Here is a 23,799-nt window from a genome sequence, read left to right on the forward strand (position 1 = left end):
CTATCCCTCCCCCGGTATTACTGGTATGTGCATAACTGGCTGGATAACCATACTCAGAGAGTAGTTATTAATGGCTCCCAATCCTGCTGGAAAGGTATAACAAGTGGGGTTCCGCAGGGGTCTGTTTTGGGACCGGCTCTGTTCAATATCTTCATCAACGATGTAGATGTTGGCATAGAAAGTACGCTTATTAAGTTTGCGGACAATACCAAACTGGGAGGGATTGCAACTGCTTTGGAGGACAGAGTCAAAATTCAAAATGATCTGGACAAATTGGAGAAATGGTCTGAGGTAAACAGGATGAAGTTCAATAAAGATAAATGCAAAGTGCTCCACTTAGGAAGGAACAATCAGTTTCACACATACAGAATGGGAAGAGACTGTCTAGGAAGGAGTATGGCAGAAAGCGATCTAGGGGTCCTAGTGGACCACAAGCTTAATATGAGTCAACAGTGTGATACTGTTGCAAAAAAAGCAAACGTGATTCTGGGATGCATTAACAGGTGTGTTGTAAACAAGACACGAGAAGTCATTCTTCCGCTTTACTCTGCGCTGGTTAGGCCTCAACTGGAGTATTGTGTCCAGTTCTGGGCACCGCATTTCAAGAAAGATGTGGAGAAATTGGAGAGGGTCCAGAGAAGAGCAACAAGAATGATTAAAGGTCTTGAGAACATGACCTATGAAGGAAGGCTGAAGGAATTGGGTTTGTTTAGTTTGGAAAAGAGAAGACTGAGAGGGGACATGATAGCAGTTTTCAGGTATCTAAAAGGGTGTCATCAGGAGGAGGGAGAAAACTTGTTCACCTTAGCCTCCAATGATAGAACAAGAAGCAATGGGCTTAAACTGCAGCAAGGGAGATTTAGGTTGGACATTAGGAAAAAGTTCCTAACTGTCAGGGTAGTTAAACACTGGAATAGATTGCCGAGGGAAGTTGTGGAATCTCCATCTCTGGAGATATTTAAGAGTAGGTTAGATAAATGTTTATTAGGGATGGTCTAAACAGTATTTGGTCCTGCCATGAGGGCAGGGGACTGGACTCGATGACCTCTCGAGGTCCCTTCCAGTCCTAGAGTCTGAGTCTATGAATCTATGAATCTATAAATTAGAATGAATAAATGAAGACTCGACACAGCGCTTCTGAAAGGTTGCCGATCCCTGGCCTAATCCAAACCTGGTGAAACCAGTGAGAATCATTCCAATGACTTTAATGGGCATTGGATGGTGAGTAATGAGAAATGATAAAACAGTAAGGATACATAACAAAATGTACTTCGTTTATCTGTATATAATTGTATTGCCAATGATGTTTCAGTGCATACAAACATCCAATTTTTGTCCTCTGCAAGCTCAATTAGATGATACAAAATCCTCACTGATGAAATTTGGAGATGACACAAAAAATGGGGGCTTCGCAAATAATGAAGAGGACAGGTTACTGATACAGAGCCTTCTGGATTGCTTGGTTAGCTGGATGCAAGCAAGCAATAAGCTGGTTTGATACAGCTAAATGTAAATGTATACAACTAGAAACAAAAAATGTAGGCCATGCTTACAGGATGGGGGATTCTATCCTAGGAAACAGCGACTTTGAAAAATATTTGGGGGTTGCAGTGGATAATCAGCTGAACATGAGCTCCCAGTGTGACACTGTGGCCAAAAGGTGCAATCCTTGGATGCATAAACAGGGGAATCTCATGTAGAAATACAGAGGTTATTTTACCTCTATATTTGGCACTACTGTGATGACTTACTGTGTCCAGTTCTGGTGTCCACAGTTCAAAAAGGATGTTGATAAAGAGGAGATGGTTAAGAGGAGAGCTACGAGGATTAAAGGAGTAGAAAACAGGCATGTAGTGATAGACTCACAGAGCTCAAATGTGGGTGTCTTGATCACAGTTTATAAACACCTACCTGTAGAAGAAATATTTTATAATGGTATCTTCACTGTAGCATACGAAGGTGCAACGTGATCCAGTGGCTGTAAGTTGAAGCTAGAAAAATTGACACTGGAAATAAGAGGCACATTTTTAACAGTAAGGGTAAGTAACTATTGGAACAATTTACCAGGGATTGTGGTGGATTCTCCATTACTGGATATTTGTCTAAAAGCTCTGCTCTAGGAATTATTTGGGGCAAGTTCTCTGTCCTGCATTATACAGGATTTCAAGGTAGCTGATCACAAAGATCTGGCCTTGGAATCTATGAATCAATTCTTTGTAAAAGTAAGAAACAGCCTTAAGGCAAGAAGAACAAAGAATGATCTGTTGCAGGATGTTTAAAAAGGGAGCTGCCATCACAGAGACCACTTATGATGGAGTCAAACATTTTGCTTTTGGACAGACAGCGGTGGGGAAAATGGGTTGCCTCATGGGCCACTAGACACAGGAGATTCTGGGTATGTCTACACAGCAAAGAAAAACCTGTGGGCTGGCCTATGCCAGTCGACTCAGGCTTGTGAGGCTCGGGCTGTGGGGCTGTTTCATTGCTGTGTAGACTTCTGGACTCTCATCCAGTCCCTGCTATCACAGGCAGTCTCCTTACAGCACTCTGGTCTTTGCTGAGCAGTGCTGAGAAGGTTGATTTGTGTGTGTAAATGGTGTTCTGAGATGATTAGCAAAGTTATACTGCAATTTTTGTCTTTTTTCCTAATTGTGATTGATTGGGGCAGGGTGGGGAGACAATTGTAGATAAAATATCCTACCTAGAAAGGGGATATTGTTGGCAGTAGCAGATAATTATCTATACCCTGCAGAAGATGTTTTGCTACTGAAAGCTCAGCACTACTTTGAATCTGATGTGACAGACTTTATCCATGCTGCCTTCTGCTATGCTAGTGTGAGGGGAAATACAGTCAGGAAGGGAACAAATGGTTTATTTTAGTAATTTTCAAATACTTTTAAAAACTAATTTTTGGCAGTGGAAACGTTGATAAGAAAACCTGTCTAAGAGCATACTCATAAGGGATTAAACCCATTTGGTGTCAGCTGCGAAACTGATCCATTTGGTCTTGTCTTTTAACTGCATGAGATACAGGAAAATATTAAAGAACACTCCCTATTGTCATACAGTCACAAAGGAGGAAAGCATACAATAGAACACAGAAGCAGCCCACTCACTCACCATTTAGATTATTTCATAAGCCAAATTTACATATGTCTAAAGACCGACTGTATGGATTCATATAAGGAAGATCGTGTCTAATCCATTGGGTCACTGCTTCTCAAAGTTGGGCTACCGCTTGTTCAGGGAAAGCCCCTGGTGGTCCGGACTGGTTTGTTTACCTGCAGCTTCCGAAGGTTTGGCCGATGGCATCTCCCACTGGCCACAGTTCTCTGCTCCAGGCCAATGAGGGCTGCAGGAAGCGGCGCGGGCCAAGGGATGTGCTGGCCGCCCTTCCCACAGCCCCCATTGGCCTGGAGCGGCGAACCGTGGCCAGTGGGAGCCGCGATCAGCCGAACCTGCGGACGCGGCAGGTAAAAAAAAACGGCCAGGACTGCCAGGGGCTTTCCTGAACAAGCGGCGGACTGGCTTTGAGAAGCACTGCATTAGGTTGCTTTATTGAGTGAAGTCAATGGGACTTCTCACAGGTGCAGAATTTCCGTACATTGCAGAATCTGGGTCTTAATAGATAAGGGAGAAAATAGAATTTATATGAATGTCTAGAACTTATTTGAAACCAACTAGCTGATTATTTTACAAACTAAAAAGCATGATGTAATTGAGACATATTAAAATGAATTAAAAACTAGCATAAGATCCAGAAACCAAGAGTGCCAGAGAAATAAAACCATTTAGGGAGAAAAATAACATACCAAATTCTGAGTTGGTATGCGGTGATGCAGCTATATTAAAGTCAATGGAGGGTATGTTGCAGTTCCGGCCCATAGTCTGCAAGGATAAGTATTACATCTACCATTCTGTGCTTTACAGAAATTCTCTCTCCATACCACCCATCACTGTAGTATCTCAGTGCCCCTGCTACTGTAATGACCTTAAGGAAGATTCAGTTTCTAGGATGACTAAATTTAGCACCATAAAATCAACAGAAAAGTGGGGCAATTATAGAGGAACAAGTTCAAAGTAATTTGTATAGATCAGGGCCTAACATAGCTTCCGACATTCAGTGTACACTCTGAGAGAAAGAAACTAGGGGCTAAAAATAATTATAATGGCTATAGCCTCCTCTACACACTACAGAGCAAAGAAAAGGCTAGGGAATGATCACAGTTAATAAAACTAAATCCAGCCACATTTTGCAGCAGTTGTATTAGTAAGCCAGATCTAGGGATGTACGGGTATAGGACATACTGTGTGAGCTAATATGCTGGTACCATCCTGCACATGTGAGGTGAAGGTCTGATTATTTTGTTATGGGGAGGATATAGATAGAAATTGTGATAGTCAAGGGCAGTCAAAATTATTCAGAACTTACTGGGAGTTGTGAAGATTTGTCAGGTCTGACCTCTGTAGCTTAGGAAAAAATGATACTAATGATGATTTCCTAGCGATGTACTAGATCCTGAATGAGAATGGAAATAAGCAGTTTGAGAAAATGAGATTTTTCAGGAGCAAGAAATCCTCGCCTGAAGTTGAGGAAGGAATAGAAGCAGCATCCTCCAGTTCAGGCTGAGGTTCTGTACTCGTACAGTTGTGTCTCTACTTCTATGAACAAATCAGCATAGCCAGCTATTGTGCTAAGAGCTGAGCAAGTGTTTTTATATCTTGAAATGGAGGAGTTGCATCCCTTGTTAATGTGACTCGATGGCTACTAGATTGTCATTGCCAAATCTTGCCTTCTCGCACACCATGTAACCCCATTCGTTTCAGTGGGGTCGTGGGTATAAGCAAAGGCTCAGTTTGGTCTGTAAGGTTTAGCTCCAGAACACAGTGTGGCTTTAAGCCAGCAAAGCTTTTGCAATGCCTCCTCTTTCTCCTTTTAATACCCATTATTTTCTAAGTGCATTACCTCATATTTTGGCCACAACCCAGGCATGTGTGTCCTGAAGGAAAAAAAGAGAAATGTTTTACTGTCTGACTGATTCATCCATATTTTTTTTTTCATTAAGAAATCTACTGTTTAAGGAAAATCAATTCTCTTCAGAAGCTATTGGGGGAGGTTAAAATAGTACATGACAGATGGTGCATTTTAATTGCTAGAGAACTTGAACTATTAGCAGGTTACTGCTGGACATGTGTTAAAAGATCTGCCTATCTCTTTATATATTTGCAGCTTGGGTGCATGGTGACCCCAGGAAGGTGGTCTATCCGACTGACAGCTATGGGCAGTTCTGCGGCCAGAAGGACACCATAAATGAGTGAGTACTCAGAGGATTCATCTGGCTTTATTTCTCATGAGGCATGCATGAGAAATGAGTTATCAGCCCTCGGCCTCCTGGGAATTAAATTGGGAGGCTGCAGAAGAAGCAACCTGCACCCCCACTTTACTGTATTTATGCCTGTTAAAGTTTCTGAAAAGCTCAGTTGATCAGTGGAAATTTAGACCTGAGTTATTCCTGTAATGCAGCTGTTTACATACTATGGAGACTGTGACTAGTAAAATACTATTATAAAGTATGGCTTGTGCCATTAAATGCAAAGAGATCCATATTTTAAAGTATTTTTATAAGAAGTGAAAACTCTGATTAGCTGCCACTGGTTTTGACTGCTCGGGTTAGGATATTTAACTAATACGCCCTCTGGGAAATCATTATGTTCATCTCTGGGGAGGAATAACCAAAAGTATGGCAGACTGCTTCTCACTTTGTGCAAACCAGCATTTCATGCTCAGCAGGTACTAAGTGCCAAACAGCCGCTCTCACTGTCTGCTGCTAGCTCCTGCTGCCTTGATGCTACTAGAGAGAGAGATGTGTGGTCTGAGCTCCGGTCTGGGGGGGGGACAGACAGCTCTGACACTGACTCCCTCTTTGGCCTTGGTCTTGTGTCTTAACCCAACTTTATTTTCCAGTCTCTTAAATGTGGGTGACAATTCCTAGCTCATCTGGGGAGCTGCAGGGATTAGTTAATCTGTTAGTATCTGTGAAGTACTTGCAGATGAAAAGAGCTATATGGATCAAAATGTTATTTCTATGAAAACTGAAGCTGGAGCCATGAGATCACATTACAGGAAAGTTTTTTTCCTTCTTTTAAAGTCTGCATTAAACACCCCTCACTTCATTATCACTGATATTAAATCCAGTTCCATGCAAGCAGCAACCAAAAGCCCACAATTGATAGCTCTTCTGCTGCCTCTTATTCCTCTTCCCATTCAGCTTGCAGGGATGGAACAGAGGAAACAAGTGTCCAGAGCCACAGTGAGAGGGGCTTCCACCAGGCTCCTTGCATGGAGGTAGGGAGTAGTGTGAAGGAACACCCAAGGTGGTGTCCCCTCCCAAGGCAGGGAAAGGAGCAGAGGAGAAGTCTGGAAACAGTCTGTGCCACTTGCTCTTGCAGATTCCTGCATGGAGCTGGAGAGAGCGGCAGAGAAGTGGCCGGAAGAGTTCCACCTTCCCCTGCACAGGGAGGCAGAACTGTCAGGAGGAATTGCCCCAGGTCAGAGTCCTAGGGGGATCAGGAGCCAACCCTTCTGCGGGTCTGTGCAAAGCACTCTCTCTCTCTCACATACACACACGACCCATCGCGGGGCTTGGAGAAGCAGAAACAGGTAGTGACATTGGTGGCTGTAGGCTTCCCGCCCCTTGGGGGAAGCAGAAGGATTCTTTTGCATTCACCCCATTTTCTGTTGTCCATTGTGCATGTTCTGTCTCTCTATCTCTGTTCCTTGCTCACTTATTTTCTCTCTCTCTCTGTTACTTGGCTCTTCCTCTTTACTTTTCTCTTGTATGTCATCTTCCTTTCCCTGGTTCAAACAAACACAAATCCTCTTTCCCTCTCTCCTCCCTTGCAGGGGAGGTTGGGGGGTTGGATATTGCTGCTGAGGTTGGGAATTGGCACTCAGTTTCCATGTTGAGGAGCTTGCTATAAATGGAGAAGCCAGAAGTGACATAGGAATATTTGGCCAGTGCCTCCAACAGAGCTTATGGCAGCCCTAGCATCAGAAGCAGCCCAGGGAGCCCCTCTAAACAATCACAGACTAGCTCTTCTTGACTCCTAAAACTCTAAGGTGGAGAGGATTTGGCTATGTGCTTCACAAGCCCCAAAGACCAGTCCTGGACAGCTGTAGTGTCACGCATGAGTAACGAGGGGAATCCCTGATAAACTTTTATCCCTAATGAGAAGCTGCCAAAAACCAGGAGTCCTGCAATGCCTTCATTGTTCCCACTGACAGTTCCCACATAGCCCCATAGGGGATAGGGTTTGCAGACCCCAAAAGGCTGACCTGGGACTGTAGGTTTGTGGGCCTCCAGAACGGGCTTTGACACCTATGTGCCAGTTTCCTGTGGAGAGTGGTAGCAATCTCTTTATTAAGTATCAGAGGGTAGCCGTGTTAGTCTGGATCTGTAAAAGCAGCAAAGAATCCTGTGGCACCTTATAGACTAACAGACGTTTTGGAGCATGAGCTTTCGTGGGTGAATACCCACTTCCTTACATGCATCTGAGGAAGTGGGTATTCACCCACGAAAGCTCATGCTCCAAAACGTCTGTTAGTCTATAAGGTGCCACAGGATTCTTTGCTGCTTTTACAATCTCTTTATTGTGACTCTCGCGCGTATATTAATAGCTTCAAACATACTCGCAATATTTGTGGAGAAAGTCGTATTTCAGAAACCGTGACATGTAAAACCAGGCCTGGATCCATAGATATCTGAAAAAAGAATTGTGCAGCAATGAATTCCGTACAATCAAATTAATTCCACCTTGTGCTGCCTTCAGAATCCCTCTAGAGGAATTCTGCACCTTAGCATCTCATTGTAATCCACCCATTGATCTCTCCATATAATCTCTAAATTTGTTTTGCCTTATATAGAACAACATGCAAGCACAGAATACAATTTATTTTAAAGGATGCAAACCTAACTCTATGTGGCCCCTTTCCTCTGCCATACACATTTAATCTTTGTTGTCTCCTGTTAATGCCAGCAGCCATCAAACACATCAACATGAGAGTAAAACAATGTGTTAATGACATGGGCTGTGCTGAGTTGCTCACAAAGGGTACATACACCAGGGAACTCTTACAGAGCAGTGATATTTCAGCCCAAAATGTTACTCAGTTGATTTGAAGAACTAACAGCTAAGGATTGCAAGGAGTGTATGACTATTTCCTTAACTAGTACGTGACTGAACGTGTGAGAGTGAAAACATCCCGACCTTTTAAAACATCAGGCCAGATGAGCTTCTCCCAATTGCACAGAGAGTTACGGTTTGCAGCAGTTACATGTTATCCGTCAGAGTGGGCCTTGAAGGTACAGCCATGCAGTGGGGTGGGAGGCAGCTGTGTTGCAGTGGGGGTTCTGGGGGAATCACATGCTGCAGGGGATTTGCCATTACGTTTTGCAAGGCTGAAGCATGCAGTCCTCTCACACCCAGCTAACTTTGCTGCCTAGTGTGGAGGGGGCAGGACCATGGCCTTGTCCATACCTGCTCCCTTTGAGGAGGTCTCCACTAGAGCTGACCGCAGGGCAACAATTCCGTTTCACAGCAACTTTTGAGATTTAAAAAATTGTTTTCATTCCGCATTGGAATGAAGATATTCTAACCAGCTCTAGTCTCCACTGCTGCTGATGCAAGTCTACTGCAGGAGCTGCATGCCCTGGCCACTTTGTGCCTGGCCTTGGTGTAAGGGTGAAGGGTCAGAAGGCTTTCTCCCCTTCCCTTCCCCCTCATGCACTGCCAGACACAGTCTTGCCCTTACTTCTGACCAGTACTTGGGTTTGTGAAAGTCCCTTTCAGGTGCTGTGTGCCTGTTTTCCCAGGCAGCTGCTTCAGGTTTTGAGCAACAAAAAAACTCTTGTTTGATTTTTGGTGCCACCTTCTGATTAACACAAAAACATCAGCTGGTATAGCTTGCTGTGTGCTGGTAGTAACTTCATATGCTGTATCTACAAAATAGGTTCTGCATATGCAGGTGAACTACAGCGCATGAAAAGGTGGTTTGCCATGTAGCGTGCTAGCCTTCCAGTTCTCAAACCAGGTTCTGGACCATCTCTAAGAACAAGTGGATGTCAGCTAAGGCTCCTGTGCAGGAAAACACTCCTCAGAATGACGACTCATCAAACAAAGCAGTTTAACTTAACATACATTTAAGCTTGCGGAAGTCAGTTTCTGCTTGATTTTCATTTCTCACCTGAGATTTGCAGTAGTCTTTTAGGATAACAATATTTAAAATTGATAGAGTACATTGTAAATCCATATATGGTATGTGAGTACTGTAGTCATAAACATAGTATATAAACATCTATACATATTAAATAGTTATTTTTATTCCTGTTTCTCTATAGGAACAAGACTAGTTTGTTTTACTTTAACATTCTGAAATGTGCGAGCCCAATAGTGCTAATAAACCTACAGTGCCCTACAACACAGGTAAGTGAAATACAGGGAGAAAACATCTCACTGCCTCTTGCTTATTGGTGCTTAAAACTTGACAGAAGTTATTTGATCAACTAGTTGCATTTTGTAGAACATAGTTTAATCATATTGTAGAGTGCTGTGTGTGTATAGCATGTATCTGAGTATACAGTGTAGCAGAGTCCGTGTCTATTGTTAACAGGGCAGGAGAAAATAAATAGAAATGCATAGAACTGTTTGTTTTGGATTTAGAGTTGAAAAAATTCCCAGTGTGAGTGTGACTGGATTTGGCTAATTGTCCGTCATGAATATAGCACGGTGACTGTGCAGCAATGTAGTTTGTGCACATTATTATAGCCATTTTTTAGAAAATCATTTTGACTGGAACACAGATTTTTCCAAACCAGCCATTTTAAAAAAATGCATATTTTCTTGTTTACAACTGACAATAGTGTTCATTTGTCCAGACACGTTACATGCCTTCTGAGGAATTGGTAGTGATCAATGCGATTGTTTAATGTTAAATAACCCTTAGGTTTGGCTAATCACTTGTTGAATGCTCACTAATCAGTATCCCAGTATAAGAGAGGCATACATAACTTGTGCAGACAGAGACTGAGGGCTTGTCAACACTTACAGCATTGCAGCTGTGCCACTGCAGCGTTTCGTGAAGATGCTACCTATGCAGATGGGTGAGTGTGTGTAGGAACTCCACCTCCCCTAGAGACGATAGCTATGCCGATGGCAAAAGCCCTCCTGTTGACATAACGCTGTCTACACTGCGGATTAGATTGGTATAACTACATTGCTCAGGGGTGTTGAAAATCCCTCAGCGATGTAATTACACCAGCATAAATTTCTAGTGTAAACCAAGTAATATAGTCTGGTCCTGTCACTTTGGTAGAATATTAAATGAATCTCTGTGTTGATTTGTGCTGCTGTGGTCTTGACTTTTTACCTAGCCACTGTGTCACAGCCTCTTATGTTCAGGGAACACTGCATAATGTTAACAAATATATAGGTCAATGATATTGCTGTTGTTCAGTGCACTCTTGGATTGGGGTTTGTTCTATAATAAAGTAATCACTATTGTGAGGCAAGCAAGGTGGAATATTAGTCACAAACAGGCTGTGTTTTAATTTGTCTGTTTTCAGGTTCACAACAGATCTGTGAAACTAGAGGGTGTTTTTTCGACCTTTTCTAGTCTTTGGATGATAATTCAGATTAAAGGTTTTAACTCTCTGGCTGTTATGAAAATGCTGAAGAGCCACTTTGGCTTGATACTTCACACTGTGACTTTTAGAGGAGGTTGTGGTGGTCCCCCAAGCCAGATCATTTACCTGAGTGAGCACAGGCCTGAGAATCAGAGAGAGCCTGAGTTCTGCTGCCAGTGAAGAGGCCTTGCTAATACTATGGATTTTAGAGGCCTGTACAGACAATGTTGAAATGTTGCCTTGCAACACCCATGCATGGCAAATATCAGTGCCAGTTTTACAGATGGGAAACGGAGGTTATAGTAAGTGATGTGCAGACAACAATTCATTGTCAGAACAAGGATAGAATTCAGATTTCCTCATTCCCTGATCCATGGCTAGTCCACTAGACTCTTGCACCCACCAGGTCCTGGCCTATGAAATAAGATTCCTTTCTGGTATGGACATTCCCGCAAACGTGAAAGAATTATTTAGAGCACTTGTACACTATGCCATTGAGGGGAAATTCACTTCCTACTATGGTAAGCCTCTGAGGAGGAGGGGGTCCAGACAGGGTAGCTTTGCAGGATGAAGCCTCTCTAATGCCACTCTGTGCCACAAAGGCAGGCTCACAGAAACATTGAGGAGGGCAGAACATGATCATGGACCCAGTGATCAGGAAGGCCTGCTTAGAGTATGTGCTGGAGCAACAGTCACTGTTCCACACAGGAATCTGAATAGCAGCCTACCTGTGGGTGGATCCAGTCATTCCCAGCTCTTAGTTTCTCAGACACATCTTTAGTTGGGGAGATGTGAATTTCGCCCTTGGTATGTGCACCTGACTTACTTTAACACCTGTGGGAACTCTGTCATTGGTAAAGGGCAATTTACAGTCTTAATTTGGTACACCCCCTTAGAGGCATGTAAACCTAACTTCATTTAGCCCAGCATCATTGAAAGCAGATTTGACTGAAACTACTGTATAAGAGGGTGAAGCAATTTTTAGCTTCATCAGATTTTATTGATCAAAGTTGTCTTGTGTCTTCTGCCATGCCACATGTCTTGTGCTGCTGCACTAGCATATTCATATACACAGCTGTCTGTGCTTTGGGGGTTAGATCAAGGCCTTTCTGAGGATTTTTTCATGTGTATGTTCAATAAAAAGTTTTAAAAAACAAACTTAAAACTGTACATGTGTCTCAGAACGTATGGAGACCACTAAGACATGTGGAGGCAGAACAACTGAGGGGTACAGAATTTGGGGAGAGATTTGAAAAGGTCTGTCAAAAGCTCTGAAAACTGTTTTCATCCAGAGATTCTAACAATAGACACTGTCCCTTTCTAAAGCCTACAGTAAGCATTGCTCCAGGCAATCTGATAAAACGGGGCACTTTTATAGATGGCCATTTTTTTCTCTTGCTGTTTTGATAGCATGAGTGGGTTGTTTTGGCAGGGTTTTGGTTTCCTTTTTTTTTTTTTCCAATTTATAATTATGCATTTATTCTTTCCTTACAGCTTTGTGTCTCAAAGTGCCCAGACAGGTTTGCAACATACATAGACATGCAAGGTTCCTACAGACATAACAAAAGTTATTGGGAATACTACAGGCAGTTCTGCAAACCTGGTTTTAATAAGCCTTGGAAGGTGCGTATATATACATACATAAGTATAGATGGGATACATTCTGCTTTAAACTATACATGAGCCTTGATGTGTGTAAATCAGTCTAATTCCATCAAAATCAATGGAGTTGTGCCAAATTATCTCAACTGAGGAGCTCTTCTGTAAGTGTACTTCAGCTCTGAGTTTGTCAGGAGTTAACATCTGCTAGCCAGACAAAATCCCCAAATCTTTAAGTGATTACTGAAGGCCTCAGTTCAATGGAAAATATCTGCAGACTTCCGTGCTGTGGATTTTTGGTTCTATAGGGTATGTCTACACTGCAATGTAAGCCCAGGATTTCTGGGACTCAAGTCAGCTGACCCTGGTTTCGAGAACCCAGGGTTTGAACGCTGACTGTTAACTCTACATTAAGGATTTTCCAACTTGGGCTTAAACCTGTGGCTCTGGCATCCACACTCCAGTGCACAGACCTGAGTCAAACCATGCATATACCAGACTCCCTAGCACCCTCCCAAAATGTGGCCGCTCTAGCCCTTTGACCATGGTGAACTGTCCACCTTGCACATTACAGCAAGCTTGAACAGCTTACCAGCGCATCCTTCCTAGCTGTCTTTTTGGTGTGTGCGCGCCCAGGTATTTAGCCAGCAACATGCAGGAGACACATTTTCAAGAAATTCTCTTGCATGCACTTCCACTGTCATGTCAGAAAACTGGCAAAGCTTCTGTGAGATGCCAGTGGACACTTTGGTGGCATTTCCTGACCCACCAAAGGCACCTGACAGAGCTTATAGTGGAGCAGTAGGAGGAGGAGGATACCCAGGCATGACAGACTCGCACTGGCTGGTGCTGCTCAGTACATTCAGTATAGTCACTGATAACCTGTACATCAGGGGTCGGCAACCTTTCAGAAGTGGTGTGTCGAGTCGTCATTTATTCACTCTAATATAGGGTTTCGTGTTCCAGTAATATATTTTAACGTTTTTAGAAGGTCTCTTTTTATAAGTCTATAATATATAACTAAACTACTGTTGTATGTAAAGTAAGTAAGGTTTTTAAAATGTTTAAGAAGCTTAATTTAAAATTAAATTAAAATGCAGAGCCCTCCGGTCCGGTAGCCAGGACCCGGGCAGTGTGAGTGCCATTGAAAATCAACTTGCGTGCCACCTTTGGCCCCAGTGCCATAGGTTGCCTACCCCTGGTCTACATAGACCATCACTTCTGGCACAGGGCCACAAGCACAGACTGGTGGGATCACATCATCATACAGACCTGGGATGGTCAGTAGTGGATCCAGAATTTTCACATGAGGAAATCTATCTTTCTGGAGCTTAATGGGCAGCTTGCCCGAAGACCCCAGCATAAAGACACCTGCATGAGGTCAGCCTGTCTGGAAGCTGGTTGCTATAACCGTCTGGAACCTCGCTAACCCAGACAGCTTACAGGTTGGTTTCCAGCCAATATGGTGTTGGAAAGTCGACTGTGGATAAATTGGTGGCAGAGGTTTCTGAGGCAGTCAGGCATGTGGTTTACCCCAAGGTGGCAGGCATAAAATATATTCCTGAAGTAACTGCTGTCTTAGAGAGAATGGGGTTTCCTGATTGTGTGAGGACCATTGATGAGACTCATGTGCCCATCGTTGGCCCTCCTCAAGGAGCATGAATACATAAACACAAAAGGTGCCACTCCATTGTTATATAGACCCTCTGGACCACAGAGGTTGATTTATGAATGCCATTTTGGGTTGCACTGGAAAAGTTCTGGATGCCAGTGTTTTTTGACAATTGGGAGTCCATATTCACAGACAAGCTGGGATACTATTCCCACCAAATGACACTGTCATAACGGGAGTTACTGGCCTCACATTATTCTGGGGGACTCCGCATACCTCCTTTTGCCTTGATTTATGAAACCCTACCATGATTTAAGGGGACTTGGCAAAAGATGGTTTAATTATGCCATCAGCAGGTCTAGAATGGTTGCTGAATGTGGTTTTGGCAGATTGAAATCCCATTGGAAACAGTGTATGCAGCCGAAGCATTCAAATGTATAGTAACTGATCAGCACATGTCTGAATGCAGTGGGCTGACTGGCTGGCTACCAAGATAGCCCTGGAAAATACGTCCTTCCCTGAAATGTGACTACCTGTCTGGAATTCTTGCTCAGGAAAAGTTTGTAGCTATCAGCATCCAGGATTGGGTCAGAATCCCTGAGGGAATCAGTAGGATGCCGTGTCAGCTTCCACATGGCTTACCCTGTTATGGCTGCATGCAAACACACAGAACTTAATAGCCTTCCTCCTCTGTCCCCGGCACATTTCTGGACAAAAATTCAAACCCAGGTTGACTTTGGCACAATTGATTTTGTCACCTGTGGACTGCATGGACTGTCTCTAATTGAAATGGACTGGATGGGAGTCAAGCTACTGGCATACAGTCCACCATTAACAGGATACATTGTGCTAACAGTTTCGTCCAATAGTTTTTGCGTTGGTTCATAGAATGGAAATTCCTCCTATTACCGTATTAATAAAATTAAAATGGAGCCAGAAACTCACTGTGCTCAGGGACAGCTTCTGTCCCTGGTGCATGCTGTGCAGTGGGCTGTTTGTCCGAGGACGGGGCATCAAGCAGCCCCACAGAGTATGGCCTAGGTGTGCAGCTGCTCCAGCTCCAAAACCTCTTTTGGGACGAGTTTCAGCAACAGACTTCACTGTCCTCAGTCAGCACCTGCTGCTGGCTCCCATCAGTCCCCATCAGCCATCCCGGCTGACCAGGTCATTGTGCACCACCGTTGGCTCCGTGCTCAGAGCAGTGCCTAGCACCTGGTCCAACTCCACATAAAATGGGCGTGATGTCGGTGAGTTGCCCGAGGTGCAGTTCTGGTCCCTGATTTTCCCGTACTCAGTCTTGAGCCACTCAGTCCACTCCATGCACTGGTCACTAGTGCAGTAAAGTTGCTACAGTGCCAGTTTCTTTGCTGGTGTGCATGATCATTCCTGATACTCTTACTAATGCCCACTGTTGTGCTGGATTCTCAGCAGAGAGTTAATCAAAATCTGGCTGTGCTCCTGTGACCATAAAGCTGTGTGCTGTGCGAAAGGCTGTTTCTGTTCGGTCTCATTGCAAGCACAGAAGGCTTTCCGATGACGTGATTGCAGCTTGCTGGTCAGAAGTGGATAAAAGGGTTAACACTGACTCACCAACCTGCAGGAGTGCACCAAGGGGGGTGGGGGGTTGCTTCTATTTTCACTGGAGTCAGCTGGAGATTCTTGGGGTAGAGGAGAAAGGAAGTTGGTCCATGACATTGTGGGATACTTTTGGCAGATTCCCAGGACCTGGGTCGGGGGGGCTGCATCTATACTGCAGAGCAAAAGGGGTCAAACTCTGGGTCCTGGCTTGACTGGGCTTGATCCCTCCACCCCCACAGGGTCTTAAGACCCTTGGTCCGAGCCCAAGGCTGACAGATTTGTGTGTAGACGGAAGGAGGGGTTTGGACTCAAGCCTGACTCTAAGCCCGAGCTTACATTACAGTATGGATGTACCCGGAGAAGCCAATTTTCTCCGGTATATAGGTTTAGGCTGCACTGATCCACAGTGGAGAAGGAGAGCTCAGACTAGTACTAACAAGTTCCCCTTCATCTTAAAGAGTTTTATATCTGAATCAGCAGGCATTGTAGTAAGTCACCTGCATCTTCTCACTCCATTTGTTTTAGCCAGGGAATTACTCCAGCTTTGCAATAAGATGACCATTTTGAAATACCATGGGTTTGCATTTGAACATGCCTTAATATTCCTCCCACAATAAGAACACTTGCAACTCTAACATCAGCCTGAAGTTAAATGTACTAATTATGTTATAACAAACTTTTTTTTTCTATGAGAGACAAAAACATCTGCCCAAGCACCACTGGTTCGTAGCCAGGTTTGATGCCTTCTGTTTTTATCTTATTACCATTAGAAAAGCCAGAAGCATATTTTATTCCTCATCCATGACTGTCCAGGGATGCTTAGGTCTTTTGCTTCCATTCTGTGAGTGTCAGGCAGATGCACCAGTCAAATCATGCCAAGAGATTAAGATACAAATGAAGGAAAATGGAACATTTTCTTGATTGTAAAGATTTCTCAAGTTGAGCAGGTTTTATTTGTTCTGCATTGTATTCCCCAGTTCTTCTTTGGGTTTATTTTCTTTCAGTCTGTTGCTCAAGTAATCCGTGATGAAGATTGCCCTTCGATGATCATTCCAAGCAGGCCTTGTGAGTAGTTATACTTTTTGCACGTCTCAGCAGAGGATTGGTGTGTATGTTATTAAAGTGCAGCTCCACTCTGAAAGGAGATCCTGACGTTGTCATGATGGGGCTCTGCATTGGCTGTCAGACACGGCCAAATCAATGTTACACCATGTAAAAGTATAAAGATGTTTTTTTGAACTTCTAGCTGTGAAAACGCAGTCTGAGATCAAGTCAAGCTGGGGTCTTTCTGCCTCATGAATCATCCCCAGTACTGAGGACTCTGCAGACTAAATTACACCTTCAGAAGCATGAGGGCAAGCAACCCTATTGTCTTTGGTTAATGGCATAGCTGCAGAAAGGGCATAACATGGTTCTGTATCTGGAGTTTAGATGAGTCCAATTAGGATCTAACCTTCTATAGCTGTACAGGCTCTGCAGGGCTGAGAGGTGAAAAGGAAGCATTGTGTCTCTCAATACATACACTGAGTGTTTAATTATTTAGCCACAATGGAACAGCTTCAAGAGGAGACTGAGAAAGCCCCACATCAGAATACTGCTTAGCTGAGTAGTTAGAGCACTTTTCTGATCCCTCTTCAAATCCTTTCTTCACGTCAGGCAACTGTGGGAATTTAACCTGAGTCTCCCACATCCCAGTGAGTGCTCTAACCTTTGGGCTAGAAGTCATGGCGTGGGCAGCAATAGCAGCGCCACCACCTGCTCCTCCTCTGGCCTGATCTGGTAGATGGCCTCTGAGCACACTGGCCCCCCAAGGTAAGATAGGCAGGGGAGTGCCTACCTTTATTGGATTGTGCTGGGGCTTAGGTGTCTGGACACCTACAGGGAGATGACAGTGCACATGACCAGAGGCAGAAATTTAGACACAGAAGGAGTTTTTATAACGGAAAATTTAGGAGCTAAGTGAGTGTAGGCTACAAGGTTAAGCAGCAGCCAAGTGAGGATTTTTTGGATTGCAGTGGTGCCTAAAACTGGGACTTAGGCGCCTAGGTCTGGGGTTTAGGTGACTGAATACCTTTGTAGATCTGGGCCTCACTGCTGATCTGAAATGATTTTCACATAGCTTAGTACGAATTTGATGGCCAAAACCCATAATTTTAAAATGGAGTTTAATAATAAATAAATGTATGTTATTATCCACCTTTTTCATTACTTAACAGTTCTTAAAAGATGCTTTCCTGACTTCTCCACGAAGAATGGAATTCTGACAGTGGCAAATCAGACGACATTCAAAGATGGAAGAGGGAAAACAAGAAATGTAACTGATCTCAGGGAAGCTGCAAAGTAGGTTTTTCCTTCCTCTTGTTCTTTTTCTTTTGTGTGATACCTTTTGTGTCTGTTCCAGGTCAATAAATCAATGTATAGGTAGAAAAGAAATCAAAATCAGTTATAGCAAAGAATTGATATTAACCAACTGAGACATTGTAATGAAGTGACAGAATTGTACTTCAGTGTTTTTAAAATTCTATACCAGGAAACTAGCAAAGGATTTTTTCGTAGAATGCTTTTCTGTGTAATTTGGAGGTGTGTTGTTTGTGACTGATTGTCAGCTTGATTTTGTTATTTTATTAGTTCTCTCTGTGAAAGGTTAGCTTCACACATAGCAAAGAGTATAAATTCTAACGCTTCAGGGGACAAGCTATCCACTAAGGCTACCTGTCATAACCTATTCCCAGATTTGGACCTTAGCGTCCAAAATATGGGGGTTAGCATGAAAACCTCCAAGCTTAGTTACCAGCTTGGACCTGGTAAAGCTGCCACCACCCAAAAAATTAGAGAGTTTTGGGGCACTCTGGTCCCCCCCAAAAACCTTCCCTGGGGACCCCAAGACTCAAATTCCTTGAGTCTCACAACAAAGGGGATAAACCATTTCCCTTCCCTTCTCCCTTCCAGGTGTTCCCTCCCTGGGTTCCTGGAGAGATACACAGAAGCAAGCTCCGTGAATCTAAACAGAGGGATTCCACCCTCTCTATTTCCAGTCGTGGAAACAGAAGTACTTCCCTCTTCACCCAGAGGGTATGCAAAGTCAGGCTAGGAAATCTAACACACAGATTTCCCCCTGACTTCTTCCTCCCATCAATTCCCTGGTGAGCTACAGACTCAGTTCCCTGGAGTTCCCCACCAAAGAAAAACTCCAACAGGTCTTAAAAAGAAAGCTTTATGTAAAAAGAAAGAAAAATACATAAAAATGGTCTTTCTGTATTAAGGTGACAAATACAGGGTCAATTGCTTAAAAGAAAAATGAATAAACAGCCTTATTCAAAAAGAATACAATTCAAAACACTCCAGCAACTACACACATGTAAATACAAAAAAAAACCATATAAATCACTACCTTATCTTTTGTACTTACAACTGGGAAACAGAAGATTAGAAAAGCAGGAGGCAGAAAAATCCTCTCATAGCCGAGAGAGTGTACAGGCAGAAGACAAAGGACTCACACACAAACTTCCCTCCACCCAGATTTGAAAAAGTCTTGTTTCCTGATTGGTCCTCTGGTCAGGTGTTTCAGGTTACTCCTTTCCAGGTAAAAGAACATTAACCCTTAGCTATCTGTTTATGACACTACCCCGGCCAACAGTCCTGGGAGCAGATCCTCAGTGACATCAATGGAGCTTTGACAGTTTACACCAGCTGAAGATCTGCTCTTTGGTTTTTAATACCTGTCCCAAGGAGTGGGTATCCTAGCCAATGTTGTGGGACTGGTGGCTTGTGGGAACCTCTCAAGCCTCTCCAGATAAAAAACTAGCATCTCCCACGCTGGGCCTGAGCCAGGAGGAGAGGGAACTGCTGGCCAAGAGCAACTTCTCTAGCCTCCGTCAAGTCCCCTTTCAGACTGGGACCAGAAAGCACCTCCGCTTCCCTTCCCTCAAACCTAGCAGTGCCCCCTCTCTTGCCTCACCAATGCTGACTCCAGACCCCACAATTTGTCAAAGCCCCCCTACTCCAGCTGTCCCCAGCTATCTTAAAGCCTTAGCTTTATTTCTTCCTAGCATTGTCCTAGGAAAATGTTTTAATGTTGGCAGCTATTCTGGGGTTAGGAAAAAACCTCCCCTATGGTCAGGTTATTGTTTTACTGTTTGCTGTGCAGGGTTTTTTTGTGACTTTGGTACTGGTGACTATTTCGTGACTATTGTATGGCTTCTGGAGATTTATGGCAGATCTTACTACCAGCTGACTTTATTTTTGTAACGTAATAAGTGAGTGCATCTTGTGATACTAATGTTACTTAGAGTTTTTTATTATATTTTTTTTCCAGAGCTGTATGAGTGTTAACACTTTGGGGGGCCTTTCACCCTCAGTGGAATTTCCTTCCCTTAATATTACTGTAACTGATGTTCATTTGTGAACAAAACCTGAGCTACAACATTGTAATGTAACTTTATTACTGGCAATGACATTTCAAACTCTGTTTTGCTGAAAAACCAAATGTTACAAATAAATGCATGTTCTAAAAATGCTTTGTGGCATAACTTATATTTTGTTAGTACATTAAGTACCTATTTGCTGCTTAAGTAAGATGTGCAGTATCCCATATAAACCAAACTTTTTTTCTCTTATGTTTAAGTGGTATCAATAATGTCCTTGATGCAAGATCAGTTGGGATGAAAATTTTTGAAGACTATGCCAGTTCCTGGCATTGGATTTTAATGTAAGTTTATTTACAAATATTGCTGGCTCCTACACTTTGTATCTTCCCAGGTGTGAATGGAAAAGAACTATTAATTTATGTGTATGTTGACATCCTACTGTTAAACTCCAGGAGTCTCCTCTTATCACATACTTGTATCAGGGACTTTTCATAGATCTTATACACGATGTGAGGCTAATCCAATATCCTGCTATGTCATCCATAACTACAGCCTCACATCAGTCTGTGGTAGATCTACAAAAGATGTGGGCATCTTCCTACACACAAAAATGATGTGGATTCTTCTCTCTCTTCATGGCCCATCTATTTTGTTATTCCAAACCCAAGAATCCTTATGTAAAAAAACAGTTTAGTTTGCTAAGTGACAGCAGTGTAGTTACCTGTCATGTCATTTACAAAACAAAGCAAATGAACAGTTAAGGCCATCATAAATCTTACACTGCTAACATAGGTGAATTTATTGTATAAAAGAAATGCACAGCTTATCAACTCTTAATCTGCACCTGAAATAAATTCTTCCTGTACTAATCTCGCAATATATATTGAACACTAAAATGTTAAAGTAAAAAGAATTACTCTGAAGCTGAAAACTCAAGCACACGCTTAACCTTAAGCCAACAACATGGAAGTCAATGGAACTACTCACAGCATGGACGGTTAAACATGTGAGAGTCTTTGCAGGATCAGTGCCTATATAATATGCATATTAATGACATCTTGTCAGGCTTGAATGCAGTTCTATGGACAGATATTTGTGTTAAGAACTGATAACATACTACATATATCAGATTATTCTAAGAACAGCAATTACAAGTAGTTTCTACAGTCAGTTGATAAATACACTGATAAGTGTACTCATTTTTCAGAATGATCTGTACTTCTGAAACTTTTGGATGAATTTTCTTTATACTTTGCCAAAACTTCCTTGTTTGGTTTCAGAGTAGATCTCGCAGTTTTCAGGCTGAACACATTTTCCAGCTATAGAAGATGTCTTAAGGTATGTCTGCACAGCAGTTAAATACCCGTGGCTGGCCTGGGTCAGCTGATTCTGGTTGTGGAGCCATAAAATTGGAGTGCAGATGTTTGGGCTAAGTCCTGAGCTCTGGGACCCTCCTCCACCCCTGCATGGGGTCCCAGAGCTCAGGGGCCAGCCTGAACATCGACACCGCAGTTTTAAGCCCCGCAGCCCAAGCTCCATGAGCCTGAGTCAGCTGACCTGGGCCAGCCATGGGTGTGTAATTGCTATGTAGCCATACTCTAAGCTTCTTTGTACACTGCCCCAGCCAGTAAAGGGCAACTTCCTCACATACTCAGTGCTTGATTTTGCTCCCACCGAAGCCAATGGCAAGAAACCCCCACTGATGTCAGTAGGGGCAGGATTCGGTCCATAACTCCCACTGAAGTAAATGGGAGCAAGATTGGGTACAAAATTATCCACACCTAAAATCATTAATTTATTTTGTACGTCTATAGCTGGGCCATGAGTTTACAAGGAGACTTAACTATGCAAGAAGTCTGAAGCTAGAGGGAGACAAAGTAACATTACACAATAGTCAAAGTTTCTAATATGGTCATTCTTCAGAGTGACCTGTACTGTTGAAACTATCGGATGGATTTTCTTCGTACTTTATCAAAACTTCCTCCTTTGGTTTCAGAGTAAATCTGGCAGTGTCCAAACAGAATACGGTTTCCAGGCCAAAGTTATGGGTACGATACTGTAGGGGTTTATAGTGGAAGCTGGTTGGTTACAACCTTAACTATGGAGAGACACCTGCTTTTCCACAATACTCAGGAAGATCTGCAGCTTTCAGTTCTCAGACCCTAATTCAAGAAAGCATGTCTATTCACAGCAGTTCTGAAGGAAGTGATTCACTTCAGCCACATGCATGAGTACTACTGAAGACAGTGAAACTAGTTAAGCATGTACTTAGGCTAAGCACGTACTGAAGTATTTTCCAGAATCAGGGCCCCAATCACCAAATAGTCCAGCTATTTTTGAGGAGGAAAGTTTTGAATGATGAACCATTCAGTGAGAAGGCAGGAGATGCCCTTGAATGACTTTTGGAAAGGTAGTAACCACACAGAGCAGAGAGGAGATTTATGAATGTCTTGTGCAGGTTATGGTGAAGAGGTCTCCAAAGCAAGTTGTGGCTCTTTCTTTTTCACTGTCTGCTGCACAGTTGTAAGGTTTACAAGCCTAAAGAGATAGCTTACCCATCACAGTCATGTGGTCCTGAGTCTGATCAGTGTCACCTCTTTGAACCAACTAGGTGAGGGGGACATTTCAGAGAGTGATCACTAAACAAACTCTAAATTAATGGCTATGGATTTTGTATTTCAGTGGGTACGTCTTCAAAGTCCAGGGTTCATATCATTTATTTTGTTTTGGCCTCTGCTAACGTCATCCTGAAATTAAATGAAATATTTTACTGGTGTGTTCCACTTGACTGCGTGTTGGGATTATATGTGAGAGGAGACTGGCTATTATCTCCTATGGCTGTACATTCAGATACCTGTATGCGTGTAAAGGGTTTACACAGCCATCACTGGTTTTTTTTCTTTGTGACTTTCATGCTGGGAATGAAACTAGAATTCACACTGCCTTACCGCTGATTTGAGTAGGCTAAAGGAAGATACTCACTGGGTAGCTGTATTTTTTCCAATTGCACTGCTGGTACGTCATTGCCAATGTCAGCTTTTTTCTCTTTCTTTTTAATGCACATTTTCTTCCCAACTCCGATGCACTGCACATAACTTGTTTGGAAGGATAGAAAGGAAAATGTTTTATTCTCAAATTCAAAGTTCCTATCTACTTTTTCAAATGATGTTCTTATTTAAGAACCTAAATTAAACTAACCACACATGTACACATCCTTCCAGTTTGACACTTCTCTACCCTTGCCTACCCATGGCCTGAAGACGTCACTGACTCAGAACCTCAGCTGGTGTAAATCAGCACAGTTACGGCAATGAAGCTATACCATTTTACACCAGCTAAGGAGATGGCCCATCATTTATAAATGTCTATGTCTATGAAATGTAATCAGACTGCCTAGAAACTTATTGCCCAACAGACTGGTTTCCAATAGTTGATGGTATCCAAACTTTAAAACACTCCCCACTCATTAGACTTTCAAAAGGAGATTTGGAATAAAATTTTAGACCTGTCATTCTGACCTCATTTAGACCTTTCACAGTAAATAGAATATGCAAGGAGCAGGGATGCTCATGCCTGTTTCCCTTATGTTCATGTCATCTCCTGTCTTTCCAGTGGTCTGTTCATTGCAATGGTTGTGAGCCTGCTCTTCCTTGTGCTCCTGAGGTTCATGGCGGGGGTCCTCTTCTGGATTTTCATCCTTGGCGTGATTGGAATTATAGGATATGGTAGGTGTTAGCACCAACACTCTCTAATGAGGAACTGCAGAGAGATTTTGTTCTTACTGCTGATGTTTGTACAAAGAAATCTGTAATTACTGCCAATTAAGTTTGACTTAATCAGGTGAAATATTGCATAGGTTTGAAAGGGTATTGAGAGTTTTGGTTTTTTTTGAAGAAACTGCTACTGTGGCCCCGATCTTGCAAACATTTACCATCACGTGTACACCCACATGTAAGCGCTT

The 23,799-nt window shown here is 42.9% G+C and overlaps 1 protein-coding gene across 12 annotated transcripts in view; it reads left to right on the forward strand.

Annotated features, from left to right (window-relative positions):
* Positions 1-23,799, forward strand: part of SLC44A5 (solute carrier family 44 member 5) — a 208,277-nt gene that overhangs the window by 152,526 nt on the left and 31,952 nt on the right. For all 12 annotated transcript variants that reach the window (XM_050961020.1, XM_050961022.1, XM_050961023.1 and 9 more), the window contains 7 exons: positions 5,231-5,315; positions 9,399-9,483; positions 12,177-12,305; positions 16,476-16,536; positions 17,688-17,811; positions 20,096-20,179; positions 23,451-23,563. In XM_050961020.1, the coding sequence (XP_050816977.1) occupies positions 5,231-5,315; positions 9,399-9,483; positions 12,177-12,305; positions 16,476-16,536; positions 17,688-17,811; positions 20,096-20,179; positions 23,451-23,563 (681 nt within the window). The remainder of the gene's footprint in view (positions 1-5,230; positions 5,316-9,398; positions 9,484-12,176; positions 12,306-16,475; positions 16,537-17,687; positions 17,812-20,095; positions 20,180-23,450; positions 23,564-23,799) is intronic.

This window comes from Gopherus flavomarginatus, chromosome 7, assembly GCF_025201925.1.
Source record: "Gopherus flavomarginatus isolate rGopFla2 chromosome 7, rGopFla2.mat.asm, whole genome shotgun sequence".
NCBI lineage: Eukaryota > Metazoa > Chordata > Testudines > Testudinidae > Gopherus > Gopherus flavomarginatus.